This window comes from Poecilia reticulata, linkage group LG4 (genome assembly GCF_000633615.1).
Source record: "Poecilia reticulata strain Guanapo linkage group LG4, Guppy_female_1.0+MT, whole genome shotgun sequence".
Classification (NCBI taxonomy): Eukaryota; Metazoa; Chordata; class Actinopteri; order Cyprinodontiformes; family Poeciliidae; genus Poecilia; species Poecilia reticulata.
In genome coordinates, this window is record NC_024334.1 from 24,474,692 (window position 1) to 24,495,247 (window position 20,556).

A 20,556-nucleotide genomic window follows, 5' to 3' on the forward strand; every position below is an offset into this window, starting at 1 on the left:
CACTTTAAACTCACCCGCAGCACTGTGGATGTCTGGGATGAGGATATAATCGAAGTGAACATTTACCACAGTCCACTGGTGTGTATATGTAGGAAACTTTTTCATCTCAGCAAGTGGCTTTTAAAATGACTACTTTGTGGAATCTGACTTTTTTGATTTGCTTAGAGTTTTATTAAACATAATTGCATTTCTTTAAAGTAGAACTGTAGGGCTGATTAAATTTTAATTAGACTCTGTGTTTAATCATAGATTGGACTTAACTTAAAAAAATGGATTTAACTAAAGATATTTAGGTAGTTGTTACTTTTTCAGTATAATTTTGGATTGCTCTTGTTGTGTTGGTCTCGTTTTAAGTACTGAATTGAACTACATTTGAGTTAGTGTTGAGTAAGACTAATTCGAATTCAATATAACTAATAAATTAACTGACTTTATTTACATTGTAGATAAAGTCTAAGTTTAGCTGAATTATTTAATTGCTCTTTGATATCAATAAAGTATTTTTGATTTAATTTGAATTTAATTAAACTGAACTGAATTAGGCGGGGACTGAACATAGTTGGTCTGAAAAGAGCTCAAACAATGAAGTGAAGTAAAAAAAACAAATTTTCTCCTTCCTCATGTCCAATTTTTCTACGCTATATTGTTTAAATTGTGTGCATTAAATGAAATTCTAGGTAAATAATTGTTTCAGAACACACACAGTCAATAAAATAAAAAAGTAATTGATATTAAAACAAATAGCTGACTTGTTTTTTTTTTTTGTTGTTTTGTTTTTTGTCTCTTGTCAACGAATGTAACACCCATGGAGGCCGCCATGGAGAAGTTATTTTTATTAAGTAAAGGAGTATTAAAACCTCGCTGTGTGCAACATGTAAACGATCCACCGGGAAAGAAATAGACGCTTATTATTGCAGTTAAATTCCCACGCTGGGTGGCTGCCGCTCTGAACTGACACACTGCCACACTTTCCCACGCACGCGAGAGCCTCCTTAAAGCACGTAGGGGGGGTGGCGCGCGCGTCAACTCACGGGGCACGAGGCGGGCGGACCGCGGGATGAGGATCATGTGTAGTCCACGCGCTGAAACTGGGTTAGTGCGAGCAGCGGAGCAGGAGAGAGCTTGAAGAAGAAGAGCCGCCACCGCTCGTTTTAACACATCTAGTTTTATCTCAGCTGCAAGTAGCATATAACAAACAGGCATCGTTGATTTATACGCTAGTAAGGCCAGACTGAGTTAAGAGAGGGTAAAAAAAAAAGGATTTGGCATTGTGGCAGTTTTCAGCTTATCCTGCTTGAAGTGAATAAATGCCCGTCGCTCTCTGTGCTTTCTTGCTTCTTTTCCACTTGGAGTTACATGCCCTGGAGAGTTGATTAAACTTCACCGAAGACATGAGAGGTGAGTGGCTGAGATTTTTGCTGTAAATTTGCTTCAGTTTAAGCAGAAAACCTGCCACGCCAGGTTTGTTTACAAAGCAACTTTTCAGCAGGCGCTACTTTGGAGCCCGAAGTGCGTGGACCGCGAGCTTGCTGTGAGATCAAGCAGAAATGAACAACCTATAGTAAATTATCACTCTCATTTTACAGACTTTGCTTAGCAACTTCTCCTCTTCGAGAAATATAAATTCTCAAAAGTACACTGTGTTTTATGCGTTTATCGACTAGTTATAAATTATAGCGTTAACATGTTGGTAGTTATTCTGTCACAAATTGTTGCGTTCCATAATATTTAATTTGAGTTGGTGGCAATAAATATATATGTTACAGCATTGGTCCTGCTCTTTTGTTTTTTTCAACCAGTAAGCCATTGACTCCAGTTATGTAAGACTGAGGAAAGGGAGGCGGTGAGCAGAGTGATTCATGGGCTGTCAAGGCACATTAATAATATCTGCTGGCAGGGATTGTTCAAGTTAAATAGGCTAGTCCGTTTCCAGAGACGTTTTTGTTTGCCTAATTTTAACTTTAAATTAAGAGTTTTCAAAGCCAGATTAGTTATTTGTGATTCAGGCATGAGTTTTTTCAGTTTGCTCAGCAAGTTTACTTTGGTTCGTTTAAAAAGCTAATTTCGTTTTATGTTCATAAAAGTTCACAGATGCTGGTTTTATTTATGGGATGTAGCTAAAATAATACATCAGAGTGTTTTTGTTGTCAGAATCAGCAGTTTCACTGGGAGAGGGAGAGGAGGTGCTCCATTGACCTAGTTATGTCATTGAAGATTACAGCAAGTCTTTGTGTTTATGTGTGCGTGTGTTTGCGTGTGCTTGCGAGTGTTTGTCCCCAATAGGTAAAAGCATAAATTTTAATCGTATAAGCATGTGCTGGAGAACTAATAAAATGTTCAAAATATTTTAATTCGCAAAATCCTTTATGTAAAATCAGGTATATTTGTAGTGAACACAGAAATGTCAATTAAACTAGAGATGCATTAATTAAATGCACCAAAATTAAGTACTCATACTGAAATATAATGAAGTAGACTATTAAAAACTAAGTTTAATTAACATATGCTTTATGACATGAATAATAATACTCTTAATTCCTTCCCATTCTGTAAATTACAAACTACTACCTCTCTCAAATAATCTACTTCACATTTTTCCTTTGTGCGGTTTAGTACTTAGTAAAAAGAAGGACAGTACTATCCCATAAAAGCCTGATCAGTGCATGTTTAGATAAAAATATTTTTTTGTTTTGCTCGAAATCTACAAGTTGGTTCAGTTTTGCCGTGATGTTATAGACCATCATGCACCACTGGGACAAGCAGGATATGGGCACAGCAAGCCCACATATGAAGCACAGCAGGGCTCAGTTGAGCTTCCTCTGCCAGCTAAGGTTACAACCATAACACTGCTTCTCAATTGGATTTTGTAAAATAAAATATCACATTTCTTTTCAAAAGTAAAAAAAAAAAAAAAACACATTTTTTGGGGAAAATAGTTACCTAAAGTAAGTGGAAAGGATACTAGTTTATTAAGGCATTATTTATGTAAACTCCTGCATAAAGAGGTTAAGTAACTGTGGGCCAGTAGAGTCAAGTAGACTAAGCCAAACAACATTCTTACTGTTCATCCTTAAAGAAGCACAGTAAGCCACAGTTAGTGTGTTAGGTTTCAAGAAGGAGAGTTTTCTCTCTGCTCTCCAAGGACATCACTGTGCTGAGCTGAGCCTCACAGCCACTATCTGTTGAGAAAACAGCCTTGGGGAAGATCACAGCAAGTTACAGTATATGTCAAGGTGCCCTTTCTCTCTGACAACTGCATGCTTAGATTCTGCTGCCCCTATGTGAAGCTGAGACTCTTCACACAAGAATCTTAGGAGGTATCAATGCATTATCTGGTATTATGACTGCAGGCTGTGATTACCTAACACATTCTGTCTTTGAAATTTTGCTTAGGCTCTTCATGTCTTATTGTGGTGTCATATCTGATATTATGTATCTTTTTTTCAAAGTATGCATAAAGACAATGATACCCAAACAAACACAGAGATTTTAATTCAAGGTGACAGTAATTGGTGCAGTTGTACACACTGGTATGTGTTTCTGTGGTTTATTGCAGAACGCAAAAAAGATACATGTTGTGAACTGGATTCCCCAGTCTGGTTTTGTTTTGGTGTTGCAGAAGCTCATTTGGTTTGAACTATACACAGCATAGGCGAACGAAAGTGGTCTATTTTCTGTTCACAGTGGTGTAGGATAAAATTGTGTGTGGCTTGAGTTCTTGGCAGCATGTACGGTATATTGTTAAAGAAACAAATCAAGAAAGTAGGTTTTTATTGTGTGTGAGAAAAATTCATTGGAATCAGCTAGTGAGAAGATACATAAAAGATAAATAAAAATGTCCTTTCGGCTTGTTTTCATTGCGTTTGATGCACATAATGCAAAGCTGTTGATTTTATCATTTAATTTTAACCACAAACACATTTCCTGCTAAATGAAGCATTCCACACAGAAATATTCAAATTGTGCATGAAAGCAGAATCGTGCAGGAGTCCACGCAAAAGCCTCTCGTTCCACTTGTGTTGTGTCTGCCAATGAAACTCCTACACCTGTTGTACATTTTTAAAGGCCCTGTGGTTACACTGCAAAAACTGAAATCTTAGTAAGATTAAATATCTTAAATTAAGGAGATTTTTCTTGTTTTCTTTCTGACAAGATAATTTTTCTCACCAAGAGGGATTTATGTAAGAATATTTTTCTTATTTTAAGAAAATTATACCCTATTTTTGTACTTTTTTTTCTTGTTTTTGAAAGGGGACTTTTTGCAGTGTAGTATGAGGACATATTGTGCTACCTGTTCTCTCTGGCTAGGAGAACAAGAGAAAACTCACTGTACACTGAAATGTGCAGAGCACCAGTCACAAAGGAGAACCTGTGCTTGCAGAACAAAAAAGAAGTGTGGACACACTAATATCTCAGGTGTGAATAACTTTTTTTTTTTTCAAAATCCTGCTGTGCTAACGGTTTCAGTGTTAGTATTTGATATATAATAGCACTTCCATAAAGGTTCCAGAAGTTCTCACAAACTTACGTTAAATAAAGATTATATCAGATAGCTGTAAAACGCTAGGTAAATAGGACATTGAACCCAGTTTGATTACCTGGAATGAGAGGACAAAGTCTCACAAGCTGAAGTTTCACAGCACAGAGGATGATAAATGCTGACACACTGAATGACTTACTGGCAGAAACATGACCTTAGTTCAGCAATTTCCCTTATTATGTTGTACTGTATATAGCCTACAGCTATTCGCTTAATTCATACAACAGTTGTGTTGCAAAATGCATGTTTATTGATACACCTGTTTCTGAGTCCTCAATTTGTTTAACTGTGTTGGAGGTGGTTTTCTGACAACCCCCTCAATCAGAAACCTTGTGTTTGTCCTTTAAAACCTGGTGGAAGATGCACATCCAAGTTGGCATCTAAGAAGAACAGATTATAGTGAAGTTTTTCTTCTGGTATAGTGAAAAGAAATAGCACATACTTTTTAAAACATAAAGAGTCTTCTACAACAAAAAATTATTTGTATTTGTATTGCGTATTAAGTTCTTTATAGCAGATGCACCATATTATGGAGGTTATGAGTTCCCCCTATCCATCCATAGGGGTCTGATTCCTTTGCGGCATGTTTTCCTCCTTCTTTTTACATATTACCAAAAACACCCAAAGTATCAATTGTGATACAAAAAAGGAAGACATTCATTAATAACGTTTTAGTTGTTTGTTCCATTTAAAAGGTCCATCAAATGCTTTTAGAAGTTCCCCATTTCTGTTATTTCTTGTATCAGGCTTTAAAGGAGTAAACAAAAATAAATTGGGTTTTCCTTTTTTTCTTGTGACAAAAGATTAACAAGGTTTTCCAGATAAGCTTTCCCCATGGATAAAGGAGCTTTTGTTCAGGTCCAAGCTGAATTGCAACACCCATATCACATTAAATGTCACACGCTTCACTGGTTTAGATATCAGTAGATGCAACAAATGCTCTGCAAACCTAATGTATTTACACCAAACAGTGAGTAATTAAGGACAGGACTATGGTGTGCAACATTTATTAGCCAGTAGAGCAGAACTGTCCAAGAAATTTCTGGGCTCATATTTCAGTGGAGTAGAAATAGATTGGCGGTAGAGCTCAAACACAGCTGAGGTTTCACGCAAATACTTGACGTGCTGCAACAAGCTGAACAGCTATGAGCTATATCCGTCCTCCTGTCAGTAACTTACTGTAGTAATGGCCATACATCTATCTCCAGATGTTCTTCGCTAGTAAAAAAAAAAAAAATCTCCTCCTCACTACTGCTACATCTCTTTGAGTAAACCGTGCATTGCTCTTTTTGCAAACAATAAAAGCATCTATTCTCTCCTTCTTTAAAGGGTGAGTCAGATTTGGTTCCACCTTAAAAGCTGCAAGAAGCCAGATTGTGTTTCTTCTCACAAGCCCGCCCCCCTCTTTGCTCAGTGGAAAGTGTGTCAGTGGAGCAATTCCTGCTCTCTGGTCCTGACTGTGCCACTCAGCTGACTGGCAGGTGAGGCTGCCAGTCTCAGGAACAAAGCTCTCGCTCGCTGGCCAATAGGAGCGCGGCAAGACGAGGGAGGGTTGTGGCACTGTTGCCAGGACAACCACCTTTGAATGAGTGTGTTCACGGAATGCACCAGATGGGAGTTATATAACAGACTGAAGAGGGTGGGTGGGGGAGAGCCACTGAGGGAGGAGGAGGGACAAAAGGGAGCAATGGAGAAAGGGATTTTTTTTTTCCATGGGCCTTTATTTATTTATATCACTCAGTTGCATTTCAGTTGCAAGGACTTCAAGCAAATGAAGATTCTTCGAGCTGGAACCAGCTCTTCAAAAGAAAGACAAGTTATGTTAGAAATGAAATGTGAACAAATATAAGCCCCCTAAGTCGGAGTTTTCAGAACAATGTCAGTCACTGACATCTTCTGCTCTCCCTCTGTCCATGACGCACATCTTTCCCCACACGGAGTGACTCATGTGATTGGGTAGTTGTATTTTATAAAAGGGCATTCATAGAAAAAGCAATTTTCTGAAGAGCTGTGAAGACCAGTTAAATCCTATTTTGTGATTTAGCGGGTTACCTAATACGCTGTGTGACCTAGCAAAGGGTTTTAGTGTTGGTTTGGCACACACTGCACTTCTGGATGTATGAGATCTTGCAAAACATGGTAGCAATCAAAGGTCCAGGCATCCACCCTGCAGCCGGTTGCTTTTTGAAGTAAAAATTCTAAAACAACCCCACAAAACTATCAATAAAAATCATAACCAATGAAAAATCAGTTCACATGACTAGGAAATGACACTATCTTTTGGTTCTTTTTATTTGATTCAGCTAACGTGTGTGTGCGTGTGCATGTGTGTGTATGTATGTGTATATATAAAAGTTCGTATACATATAAAAAGTACAGTTACAAACATAATAACACAATAATTGCTCTGTGTGGGATTTTGGAACCATTGTAGATTTTATTGGAGCGACACTATTAATAGTTTGGAGTTTTGTGTCCCACATATTGCCAGTTATTTCCGGGTTACATAAATGAAGGGCTAAATGGGGGCTTTGTTTTTGAACAATTACGTTCAGAGCTAAACTAGGTCTATGACTGAAATCGCCACTAAAACTGCATCTCATTGTTGGTGAGTGGCTTTATGTGAAACTGATGTTCATGGCAAAATAATTAATTATTTATTTATTTTAATTAAGGACTTGACCAAGTTGTCTGATGAAAAGAGTAAGAAATCTAATAAAAATTTGTTTATATGTAGAAATGCTTTTGTTGTGTGGTCATGTCTCCAAGGAGAAGATAACAGGAAGAGCAGAGAAGGTAGAGTGTGAAATGAAAACCACCAATTGGTTGTCTATCTTTAATTCATTTATTAAACTAAACGTTAAAGTATTTATAATTTCCCTATATATAGCCTGGCCTAAAATTGGTGCAACCTTTGTATTTCTTAAGATTTCAAGATCCTGACAGCAACTCATTTTAGCGTCACAAACTCAACAGGACTCCACTTGGCATCACTCTTTGTTAACCTGCGAACATGTTAGCTCGCCCTGAAGGAGGAGAGGCGGCGTGCAAAGGAGGGAGAGAGAGCGCGCGATGTGAAACTTTATAACCCCCGGCTTCGGCTAATGCAATTGACCTGCTATTCTGGGGTTGAGGAGGCCCAGCTACTGAGATAAACAACATAATGAAAAGAACAGGCTGTTCTTGAGTAAGAAGGATCAGGCTCCCATAATGAACACAACATGTATAATGTATACTTATTTGTCATGTGTGTTCATAACACTCGTCTGGTTTCTTTATGATCCTTCCGCACAGTGTCAGTTCTGTCTCATTATTAGGAGGTACATGTCAAACACTATTGCAAATGATAGATAACATTTGACCTGAAATGGATCAGATTTTTTTTTTGTTTCTGGGAAGATTCGGGTTGTTCCAAGTGCTGCTAATGCAAGGTGGTGGAGGGCTTGTTTGAATTAAAAATCAACATGGCTGGCTGTCCAAAGCAAATATTGATTCGGTGTAATCTGCCAACTTCATTTGATATGGCTGAATGGACCTATTGACAAATACTGAAGGCAGCCCTTAAAAGAAAATGTCATTTTCATCTGTAACTCAGTGTTTCAGTGTAAACCTTGTCTGTTTATGTAGTGACACATTCTGCAAAATATGTTGATTTTTATCTGTGCTTCAAGCACTTTCAAGAGACTTTAGTTGGAGCATGAAAACAAATAATTATTAATTCATTTAATTTTTAAGCAGATTTAATATTCTTCTTTTTTTAATTTATGTAAGTATTTGTGTTCAGGAATTTTAAAAAGTAGAAAAAGTCCAACAAATATGAGCATCAAAAAGTTTCCTTAATAAAATCTCAGTTTATTACCTAACAACCTGTGTTTTTCTTATTTGTCTTCAGCTCAAATAGAAGTCATTCCCTGTAAAATCTGTGGGGATAAATCATCAGGCATCCACTATGGTGTTATCACCTGTGAAGGCTGCAAGGTGAGTTTATAAGCAATTTCATTAGGAATATTTCTGTAAAGAACAGAAGAAAAAAAAAACTCTACTTAGTCATTGCAACATTTATTTGGTACCTTATTTTGTTTTTGCAATTGTTATTTTTGCAGGGTTTCTTTCGACGCAGCCAGCAAAACAATGCTATGTACTCCTGCTCAAGACAAAGGAACTGCCTGATTGACCGGACCAACCGTAACCGTTGTCAGCACTGCAGGCTGCAGAAGTGTCTCGCTCTCGGCATGAGCCGTGACGGTGAGTTCACTCCCTCAATTTATATTTAATTAACTCAAAGTTTCCACTAGCCCCACTCTGGGTTTTATTTGTTTGTTTTTTTATCACCGTGACTGCATGCTGTCCTTTTATGGACTACTGTTTGAGTTAAGAAGTTTTATCTCTGTGCTTTCCGGCTGCAGCAGTGAAATTTGGCCGCATGTCCAAAAAGCAGCGTGACAGCCTGTACGCAGAGGTCCAGAAGCACCAGCAGTCACAGGAATGCGCTGGAGTCGGCTCCCGCGAGGAGAATGGAGACCTGGCAGAGCACGGCCGCACCTACAGAAGAGGCTCCAGCGCCACACTCAGCGACCTGGACGACATCACGACCCTGCCGGAGGGCCTACTTTTTGACCTGCCCCTCACCCCGGAGGACGCAGGCGGAGATTACTACAGCCTGGAAATGCTGGGAGGAAGCGCAGGGAGCAGCTCGTCCTCTCAGAGCTCTCCGGAGCAGACCAGCTTGGACTTTGTTGACGGCAACCACAGCATCAAACACGAGTACCAGCTGTTGCATGATTCTGGACTCTTCTCTCATGCCATCCTCAACCCTCTGCCAGACGGCTGCTCCCTGCTGGAAATAGGTCAGTAGTAACCCCATTTGTGCTGCTTACAATGTGAATACATCCTTAAAAGTAAGACTGTATATTAGAACATCTTGCAGTGGTGATAATATTGGTAAATATTGCAATGACAACATTAGGTGTGATATATGTCCACTTTCTTCTTTCCTAACTGTATCAACTCTTAAACAATAACAGAGCAACTGTTGTTTTGTACTGAAAAGGTTACGAATCTTAAAGAAGTCTCTGCGGATGAATGAATAAATGCCGTTTTCTTCCATTCAGAGCGTATAATCCAGAGTGTAGTGAAGTCCCATGTTGAGACAAGCCAGTACAGCACAGAGGAGCTGAAGAGGATGGCATGGAACATCTATAATCCAGAAGAGACTCGTTCGTACCAGACCAAAGTAAGTGTGAGACTCACTATTGTTGATCATTGTCTCCAAACAGATTAAAATAGAACCCGTATTGCACTGCATGGAATAAAAGAGTGAAATTTAGAGAAACAAAACATAAAATAAATAGATGTCTGCATTTGGGAAGATATGATTGTCAGATCTAAATCATTGGTTGTCCTTAACTTCAGGTTCGTTTTGTTTTTAACAATAGACATAAACCAAGTGTTCACCGACTGAGTAACAATCATAATTCAAATCATATCACATGTCACGTGAAATCTTTCTAGTTTCTGTTGGGCCACACGGTGAAATACCAAGTTTAATTGGTTATGCTTTTGTTCAGGCTAGTTAATTGAACATAAGCTAGACTCAAAAGTACACAATGAAACATAACCTGTTCATCAACAGCTGCTGTCCTAAAAGAAACTCTCTGCATAATTCTTTTTTTCCCCTCTTTCAGTCAGCCGAAGTGATGTGGCAACAGTGCACGGTTCACATCACCAACGCAATTCAGTATGTGGTGGAGTTTGCCAAGCGCATCTCTGGCTTCATGGACCTCTGTCAGAATGATCAGATTATTCTACTTAAAGCAGGTCAGTGCATGATGCGAGTTAACATCCCTCCAGGCTAAAATCACACCCCGTCTTTTAGTTGCAACAACTATAGTTGTTGTCACACTAGTCTAAGAGGGGTGGACCTCCACACAGATTAACAGCTGCACATGCTTAAGAAGCTGCATAGTTTCTAATTCTCCAAAGAACATCCAGCTTTGTTTTCATCACAATTTCTTCAGTAATTATGCATAACTAGGCAAGGGCTGGGATGAGATTCACAGGGTTTGAAAATACATGTGACATGTGTGGTTTTAGCTCCTCAATTTCTCACTGCGACCTGAGCAAAGCGGGTGGCATCAACTAACTCATTCACTCTTTGGTTACCTAGCAACAACTTGTTGAGTCACAGCTCGAGGTTCAGATTTTGCCACCGGGTCTCATAACTGCAGAAAAAATTGCTCTTTATTCAAAGTTATAAAAACTTTGCATAAGTTGATGTGACTGATATGAAATGCTTATATTGTGATAAGTTTTTCAACCACATTATCCAGCTGTAATATGATCAGACTTGTCATTTTGAATATAATACATAAACTGCAAAATGTGGTAGCATATTTCAGATTTTGGTTTGACATATAACAAGACAGGAATACCAAGCTGAAGCAATAGATAAGTTGTTGGGCCATTTGGCTGCTCTCCACACACCAGTTGCAGTTATAAATAGCACCACGAAAGTAACTTTGTCCATGGGAACCTTTTGTAGGTAGCACATTTTCACTTACCCATCCTGTTGGATGGAGTTTTGTAGCTGGAAGCAAAAATGGTTTTTAAATTATGTCACTTGAAAATGCTTTGCAACTTTAAAGATAATTTGTTTAAATCACAGAAGTGTGGTTACAGTTGCCAGTAGAGAAAGAGGGGGTAAATCCTTCGCTCATATAGATATGTTCTTGGGCACAAATAAAAATAACCACAACTATTTTGGAGGCACTGCTGCTTTTAATTATGGATTTTGCTCCTTTGTCACATCCTTTGTCACATCACTTGGACTATTTTTTTTAATGATGGTGATGTTACAAACTTTCCGTGACTTTCCAGTAATGCTAGTTTCAAAATATTAATTGTATGACAAGTTCATAGGTTTCTTCCTTGAGAGCTTGGTTTCAATGTTGTCTCCCTTCACCTCTTGTGTAAAGTAATACAACACAGAAGTTTCTTACATTTACACCAAATACTTTAGCAGACTCTACCTAATTTATAGTATGTAGCTGCCTTGACAAATTCATTGGTTCTAGTTTTATCGTTGGAAATTTAAACTGTTTTCATTTTACCGAGCAAGTCCTCGAACAACGCTGCTGCAGTGGGAGCCATTAACCGCTCAGCGTCTGTCCCTGTTTGGCCTTCACAGTGGAAACAGTCACTAAAATACAGTCAGGATAAATAAGAGTTCCAGGAAAAAATGTTTCAGGTTTCATAATAGAAATGTGCCTTAAGAGAGATGGATGTCAGTCCTTTGACTTTCACACCATAATAGCTTGTGTTTGTTGTGACCAAACATACTTTCAATGGCTGAATTTGTCTTTCTTTTTCCATGAGGAAAGTAGCATAGTTGTATTTCAACCAGCTGACTGGCAGGAAGCAGCAGTAAATAGGGAAGCTGCAGCACTTTGTTACTATACGCTACTTACTGCCAGAGAAAGACGTAGGTCACGTCAGTACTTCCTGTAGGATTTTTTTAAAAGGTCTAGAAGCCAGCAAAACAACACAGGAAAATATTTTAGCGATTTTAAATCTGTAATTTTTATACTTGGATATCAGTAACCTGCCCACACTTACCGTAATTACACTGTTAACAATTTGAGCACATAAATCAAACAGTGAAGTCTGTCTTTTTGTTTTGAACTTTACTCTTTGAAGCACGAGATCAACTTTATTGAATACTTTGACGCCTTCCTTTATTGCTTTACATGCAAATCTATTGCTAAACATCAATTAAGTGTGCCACGCCTCAAGAAGAAACTGGAATGTGGACTGACGAGAGGTTTTTAAATGAGTTGTATTCTAGCGTCCGCCACCCAAGAATTTGTCTTTAAGCCAGCTTTGCTCTGAAAGTCAGACCCAAAAACCAATTTAATTTTCACTTTAAGCGCATTTCACAATTGGGTGTTACCGTTAAACTTGCCCAAAGCAGCAGGAAACATTTTTATAACTGAAAAAAATGAATTAAGGTGTGAATAAACAAATATAAACTGGTACTACTACAAAATGGCACTTCCAGAAAACGCTGAGAACTACTCAGCCATATAAGTATGTAAATTTAAATCAAAATGAAATTAAGAAGAGCACAGTATCTAGAACAGTAAACAAAAGACGTACTTTGGTGTGTTTGATTTGGCTACATGGTAAAGTTGCAGATTGCATAATGGTGCTCTCAGTTTGAACATGGAGTCATTAGGAAACCAATAGTTTTCAACTGAAAGTGATATATATTAACTGCTTAAAACCTTTTAAAAGAAACTCACTTTAAAAATGACGAGCCATTGCTTTAATGACAGTGTTATATAATTAATTACTATCACTAAACACAGAACAAAACTAACGTGAAAGCTCTATGTAGCATCCAGAGCCTGGTAAAGTCTTGTACTAAACATTTGCATCCTGTTAGTTATTTTTGCATTATCGTTTGTCTTATTATCTTTAACTGTGCTGTAGTTCTTATCCTTCAAGTGGTCTTGTAGATTAAAAAAAAAAAAGAGCGTGTTGGGCGAGCTTCTGAATGTTTTGAGGACCAATCCCCCGGTGAATTTTAATGAGACACAAAGCCCTGACTCCAAGCATTGAGGGAGCCTTTTCTAAGCCCCAGAAATGCCCTGGGACATACTTCCTCACCCAGCTTTTGCTCAATATAGCATCTGTTAGATCTGCCGTATGTGTTTATCAGGCTCTTATCATGAAAAGGGTTTTTAGTTTCTACGATCATGCCTAGAAAACAAAAGATCAACATTGTTTTAAAAACAATATGTGTTCAGAGTCAGTGTAATTTTTGAAATCTCTGAAGTGTTTTCTTTTTTCTTCATCTTTCTTTCAATAGGGTGCATGGATGTCCTTCTGATCCGAATGTGCCGAGCCTACAACCCCATCAATAATACACTGCTTTTTGATGGAAAGTTTGCGAGTGCTCAGCTTTTTAAAGCTCTTGGTGAGTCAGCGCAATGGCTTTCTTCCTCTTTCCCTGTCTTTCAGTCACATAAACATTATGAAAGGATGGGCAGGTGATCTGAGGTCATTTCCCCCCCCCCATCTTTTTAACTGTCACAACAATTATAGTCAAACATTGTTTTGCTTCTCTTTCCTCTTTAGGCTGTGATGACCTTGTGAATGCTGTGTTTGACTTAGCAAAAACTCTGAGTCGAATACAGATGTCAGAGGACGAGATGGCTCTGTTCAGTGCTGCGGTCCTTCTGTCACCAGGTTAGATTACCGCACCTTATTTTACAACTTTCCTGTAAATGCTAAACCAGTGTAACTAGTAACTGACTAGTCGATTCATTCTGTCAGAATTACTGGTTGAAGGTGTGTAGTGTATTTTATGCAACATTAGGTTTACCAGCATTCTTATACACTGTCTCAACCAATTCATAAACAGGCCTACTAAAGCCCGGATTATTATGGTGCGGTTGAACTCATCATTCCTTGTTGTTTTCTACTGAGGTCCGTATCTGATTGACGTAGACGGTGTCAGTTCTTTATCACGCAAGCATTTTTAAAGCTGCAGTGACGTGGGAACTTTCTTGTGTTTATTGTGTTACATTTGTTTAGCTATTTAGCTTTTCTTCTGAAATTGGGAAAGTTTCAAAGAGAAGAAAGATATTTAAACTCATATTATCAGCCAATACATGCTTTTATGTATTTTTTTTTGTGCACAAGAGTGTACTTTAACCTGTGCATGCAACGGACTTAGGCATCGTTTACCATGTAAATCAAGCCTCAGACTTTCAAATGACTTCATGAAATAGGGAAGTATGTTGGTGTTGTTGCAACAGAGGTGTTTTTATTTACACCCACTCTTACAAATTGGCTTGGCTAAAAAATGAAAATGATCGCAGTTAAGCATAATAACTATCCTTTCAGCGCCAAATATAAGTGTGAAAACATAACGTTTCATGCGGGATATCTTTATCCAAGTTTCAGTTTTACATTTTCATTTTAAAAATTGCTAAATATCAGTTCTAATAAAATAAATTAATGTTCCTTACACTGTTGTTCACTCTTAACAATAACTAATTATAAACTCTGTTCACAAAGTTTAAAACTGAATTGGTTCGTGTTCATATTTCCCCAACTATGTATTTAGAGCTAATTTCACAGTCCCATTAGGAACTAGTTGCCATTCATTACTTTATTAGTTTATAAAACAACGTTCATTTAAAAAAAAAATGTAGGTCGCAACGTCATGTTCCAATGAACCTATTATATCACTGTGTGGCATTTGTAACTTGCCCTTTGCCAGCTTATTTACATCAGTGTAATTGCGTCTTGTTATCTTTGCTCATATAAGCCATATTTAAATATGGGCAAGTTTCCAGTAAAGCTGTTCTTATTTACACAGCTTCCTAGTTTAATTGTCATAAAAAAAACTGACTTCTGAAATTTGTCTCTGAACACTGGCCCTTTAAATCTATGTTTTAAATTCTGACCAGCATACGTTGATTCTGTTTTTTTTTTTTCGGCTGTCAAAATTGTCACTGAAATAATTACAACTGTTTGATAATGCTGATAGAGTCAAGAGGCAAGTAGATGCAGCTTCAGTTGTCTACCCTCTTTTGTTGTAAATGCTGACCCATACTGGACTAAAGCAGGCTTAGCAAAGTAACAACAGAACCCAGGTGCAGAAATAGTTTGGCCTAATCCAGTTGTTTTAATTGGTAGGGTAAGAGCCTCCAGTTTATATTGTTATTGTTACGTTTAAAGACAGAAATACATTATCATGTTCCTCCCACAAAGACTGGCAGTCCTCTGTGTCCATACCGACTGAAGCTTCAAGCAGACACACATTTAAACAGAGTGAGCAGTCACCAAACTCTTACCTTTGAGTGTAAATGTTGCACCTGTTTCCTGCATAAAATAGCCAATGTTTGGTTCTCCAAAAAATGTCAACTTATTCCATTTTGTACCTGCCAAGTCGAGGTTTTTGTAATGTCACCAGCTGCACTCAATTCCGGATCACCTTGTAAAGAGAAAACACAGAATAGTACAGTTTCAAGTTCTACCTAAGTATTGGTCATCTCAATAACAGTGCTTATTTGAACATAGATTCTGGATATATGTTTTTCACAAAATAAAGCGTATCTAGATCGTTTTTGGAAACAAGACAATAGCAAATCTGTGTTCTTCTTTTTCAGACCGACCTTGGCTGACAGATGTCCAGAAGATCCATAAACTGCAGGAGAAAGTTTATGTGGGTCTGCAGCGCTGCCTGCAAAAAGAGGGCACATCAGAGGAGAAGCTAGCAAAGGTACAGAAACTTTCTTGCTATATTTGTTCAATGTTTGTATGTGTATGACTTTTTTTTATTATTGTTTTCCTACTAACTTGTATTTTGTTCCTGTACTTCCCTCCTAGATGGTGTCTAAGCTTCCCATGATGAGGTCCATTTGTAACCTCCACATAGATAAGCTGGAGTTTTTCCGTCTGGTTCACCCTGAGACGGCATACGCCTTCCCTCCTTTGTACAGGGAAGTTTTTGGGAGCGAAATCACCTTCCCGGACTCTACCGAGGGCTAGCTTAGCCTCTCAGCTAAAATGGTGTGATTAAACATAGTGACACTGCGGTGTGTTAAGAGGAAGATGAAAATGTGGTGACCGTCATACGGCAGAACCAACCAGCCCAATGACAATCCTGCACGTTACACTTTAGTGCACACTCCTCTCACCTCTGAAGTCCAAACCCTGTGGAGTAGCTTTCACCGCCTTGCAGGCCAAACCTATTAACTCAACAAAACGGGAGAAGTTGCTGGGTCGCCGGTGCACGTTACCTCCTTTGTAAAGAAGTGAAGAAACTATTGAACAGTAGCCCTCATTGCTCTTTTTTTTTCGTTGCTTTGTTTTGTTTTGTTGTTTTTTTTCACAAAATATTTTTCTATAAGTCACCTTTAACTGCTTGTTGAGTTTAATTCCTTTCTGGCGTAGTCTTTGTTACCTTCACAGCCCCTGAAAGCAATTGTTGAATGTACTCTCCCCTCCCCCTTACCATTCATGGTATACTAGAATGTACGAACCTATAGTAAAATCCTCACCCTTCATGGGAAATTAGCAGTAATGATGCCTGCTTCAGTTTAGTGCAGAAACAGTTGTTGCTTCTTTGTGTATACTTAAGTAGCACCCACACATTGCTGTTTTTTGTAACATGAACAAGCTTAAAGGGACCATGATCAAACTCTGAAGCGGGAAGGGTTTTTTAAATTTTTTTTTTATTGTAAATCATTTTCAAACCCACAAACACATTTAACCTAGAGCACAAAAACATAGCACTTACGCTAAAATTGGATCAGTTGTTTGTACGAGCACAACTTTAGATATGATGTCAGTGAACTGTGAGTTGTTGCTTGTTTTTTATGTAATTAATGACCTCAGTCCAAATCCCTTTTCCCCTTTTCCAAATGCCACTTAGAAAGTGAGGTAACTACAGAGTTATTGTGTAAGTATTTTCAGATGTACCTTTTTTATATATAAAGTATATTTATATATAGAAACATCTAAAATGTGTAAATTAAGAGCAGAGTTTATACCAGATAGCAGTCATTTTGTTCTGCTCCCGTCGTCTGGTCCGCTGTTTTCTCGAAGAACGATTGTAGCAGAAATGAAAACAAAAAAAGAATGTGGTTAATTAGTACTTACAAGTTCTTGCTAGGATCCAAATAAACCAACCTGGCACAAGATTTTACGTGTTAGCAGTGAAACTGCCAGCTGTAAAACCTATGTTAAACCAGACAGAAAGTCTATAACCGCCCTCCTACTTTGGCTGAGCAGAGCCCTGACCACTGTGGAGAGTTGTCTGGAAGTGCCACATCTCAGTCCTTTCTTCACAAATATCCTTTTCTTTTTCTTTTTTTTTTTTACTGACTAAAACTCCAACTGAGACTCAACCAAAATGGTCAAAAGCTGTTTAGAAATGTACGAGCTGAAAAGATAATAAACCATAAATGAAGGGACAAAGAGTTTGAGATGGCGATGTTGGACAGGAGTGTCCTTTAAGCTCCCTACGGCCTCTTTGCTTTAGGGTTTGGGCCAATTAAATGTTTTGATCAGAGATTTGAAACTTGTATTCCTTTACTACCAACTCCCTTACTACCTCACCTTCTCCAAACACTAGATGGCAAAGCACAGGGTTGACAGAGCCAGCAGCTACCCCCCTGAGTTAATACGTACAGTATGCATTCAAAGAGAGCCTCAAAAGTAGTAAAAATAATGCTGGTGAATCTGTAAAGAAACTGAATAAAACTCTTTATCTTTTTTTGTGCTAAAGACATCTCTTTGACTGCTGTTCTGTTTATTTCAGAGCACTGTATGCCTTTAGTTCCAGGAAGCCTTGGACGGACGTACACAGATCTATCTTGAGTTAGATCTCTTGAGATGCCTGCGGGCATCATGAAAACTTTTCATTTGAAGTCGACGGCTGTATTAGATTTCTGTAAAACAATAAATCTTGTTGTACCAGCAGCCCAAAGGGGCCATGAGAAATTAAATTAAATCTCTATATTTGGAGTCGTAAGACAATCACATGACAGATGTTGGATGTTGTCTATCTCAGAGTAATCTTTAAGCCGAGTCGGCTTCAGCACTGCTGGGACAGTGCTGTTGAGCGTTCGTTATTTCATGCAGCATGAAGGGAGACGTCTCCCTCGTTTCGGTACTTAAGATTGTGGCATTGTGGGATTGTGCAATAATGTCCTTCCCATTGTTCTCAGTATGTCGGGCCTCAGTTGCCGCGCATTACAGTAAATGTTTTTCTCTCGCACTCCAGCTTAATAACCTCACTGCTCCACGGATATTCTTATTCATAGCATAATGTACCAAATACTGAACTGATTACCTTTGCAGATGAGACGATCCGGTTACATGGCATTTAACAAGATTGTAACAAAGTGCACTGCTTTGTGTTTCAGGCCTGAGAATGTTAAACGTGTAGTTTGTAAAGAATTCTATATGTATATATAAAATTTTGCAGGATTTAAACAGCCCAGAGGGCGGGACCTATGATCAGCACTTTCATGTCCCTTTAGACTCACTCAGGGAGATAGCTGGGCTCTCTGTCCTACAGCGTCTGCAGTTAGTCGAGCTAGCCGGACACCTTGCACCAACAAAAAAACGACCTTTAAACCTTGATCACTGTGTACAGTACATGTTCTTGTGAATGTTTGATTACAGAAGTATCAAAGATTTTACCCCATGTCTGATATCATTATTGCAAGACTTTTTTCGTTGAAAACATAGATTAAATAGGAGATGAAAAAAAAACAAAAACAATAGTAATCTCTGAATTCTATGTTGGTTTTGTTGTGATCTTTTGTTTCTTGATTTTTATCCTCCATTGTTGTACTGTTGTTATTTTTGCATCGGTTAGTGTCCTTGTTTTTTCTCTCAGAGAGATGTAATTCTATTTTTTTTAAAGAGTTTTTAAAGATGTCTCTCGAAAGGTTTCTCATTCGTCATGATCCTCCTGTTTATAATCTTCTGACTTTATTTTAAGATTATTACTGTTGTTAAATCAAGATAGATTTTAATATGAAATAATTTATGTCATTGGTTGTGAAGCCTAAAAGGTTTTAACACAGTGAAGTGTTGTTGCACAATGGTGATACTGTATGTGGATTCAAGAATGTAATAAAAGTCTTTTTACAAGTAAAATTAAGCATTTGCTCATGTTTCTTCTTACTTTTCTTGTTATGGCTTCTATGGCTGTGCTGAATATGCAATTATTTTTTATCATTTTCTTTTACCTTGGGCATTACATATTTCTGCAAAGAACATTTTATTTTCTTCACATCGACAGCCTGGAAATACAGATTTACAAGACAGATCAAGAAAAGAGAAAAGGTTATTGTTGTGTTTGTCCATAACAGCGTTAAACTCTGACAATAACATTTTACAAGATCCTGGAAATATATGATGACAGAAAGACCTTTAACAGCTAAAACTAGAAAGCTCAAACTAGTTCTTTAAGTGTGGGAAGCTTGTGGCATTCTTAAGTTTGTTAGATGTTAAGCTTGGCAGAAACTGTAATCAGCACTAAAGTTCAGGTTTAAAGAAAATGTAGATTTGTAAATAAAAATTGTTTCAGTAGGTCTGGAAAACAATAAAGAGCATTTCCTTTAAAAAACCACAACTATCTAAAATATGTGAATATGTGAAAAGAATGAATAAATTAACAAATAGGATTCATTTCTATGCTGTACACTTTAAAGATGATTTCCAACCACAAACTTAACCCAGAAACAACACGTCTTCTCGTGGGACCTGTGATTGGGCAACGCTTGTGCAGTGGGTCCTCATAATATGTTTGGAAAATAGTCCTTACAATGTGTCAAGTACAATAACACACACACACACACACACACACACACACACACTTGCCTAATACAATTTAGAGAGACCTATTGACCTACCAGACATGTCCTTAGGTAGGAAAGGAAGCAAGAGTACCCAGAGAGAATCCACACAGAGAACATGCAAGATTAATGGAGAAAGAACTTAGGCCCAGGACCAAGACATCAGAGCAACCAACTGTTCCACTGTGCAGACAATAATAATGATAAGATGAAGGATAAGAATAATTTATGAGCATATTTGAAAAAAATATATAAATAAAATCTGAATTATTCAGATCCTGTGGTTCCTAGGTAATCAAGGTTTAAATTGTTGTATTAAATAACACAGAATGTAGCATTTACATATTAAGCTGGCTGTTTAAAATATGTAATATTAACTAATTAATAAATAAATTGATAATGAGAACAAAACTCATAATACGACTATAATTACAGCCACCAAGAGCATTGTTATTACTATTAATAGTACTAGTAGTTGTTATATTTAGTTGAAGCTTTTTTATTATTATTCTTAAAGTGCTTTTATTACTGTTCCGCAGCCTCAGTACTGGTGCTTACTCGTGCATCCAGCAGAGGGCAATGTGGTTTCATTTATTGAAAACATTGCGTCGCCGTCATTTACACAGTTAA

The 20,556-nt window shown here is 37.8% G+C and overlaps 1 protein-coding gene across 1 annotated transcript; it reads left to right on the forward strand.

Annotated features, from left to right (window-relative positions):
• The first annotated feature begins 1,041 nt into the window (after positions 1 to 1,041).
• rorca (RAR-related orphan receptor C a) lies at positions 1,042 to 19,229 on the forward strand. The gene is made up of 10 exons (XM_008407079.2): positions 1,042 to 1,398; positions 8,433 to 8,518; positions 8,644 to 8,785; positions 8,947 to 9,387; positions 9,652 to 9,773; positions 10,225 to 10,357; positions 13,410 to 13,517; positions 13,679 to 13,789; positions 15,721 to 15,833; positions 15,941 to 19,229. The coding sequence occupies exons 1-10, from the start codon at positions 1,392 to 1,394 to the stop codon at positions 16,100 to 16,102; spliced, it is 1,425 nt and encodes a 474-aa protein (XP_008405301.1). The 5' UTR covers positions 1,042 to 1,391; the 3' UTR covers positions 16,103 to 19,229.
• The last annotated feature ends 1,327 nt before the right edge of the window (positions 19,230 to 20,556 follow it).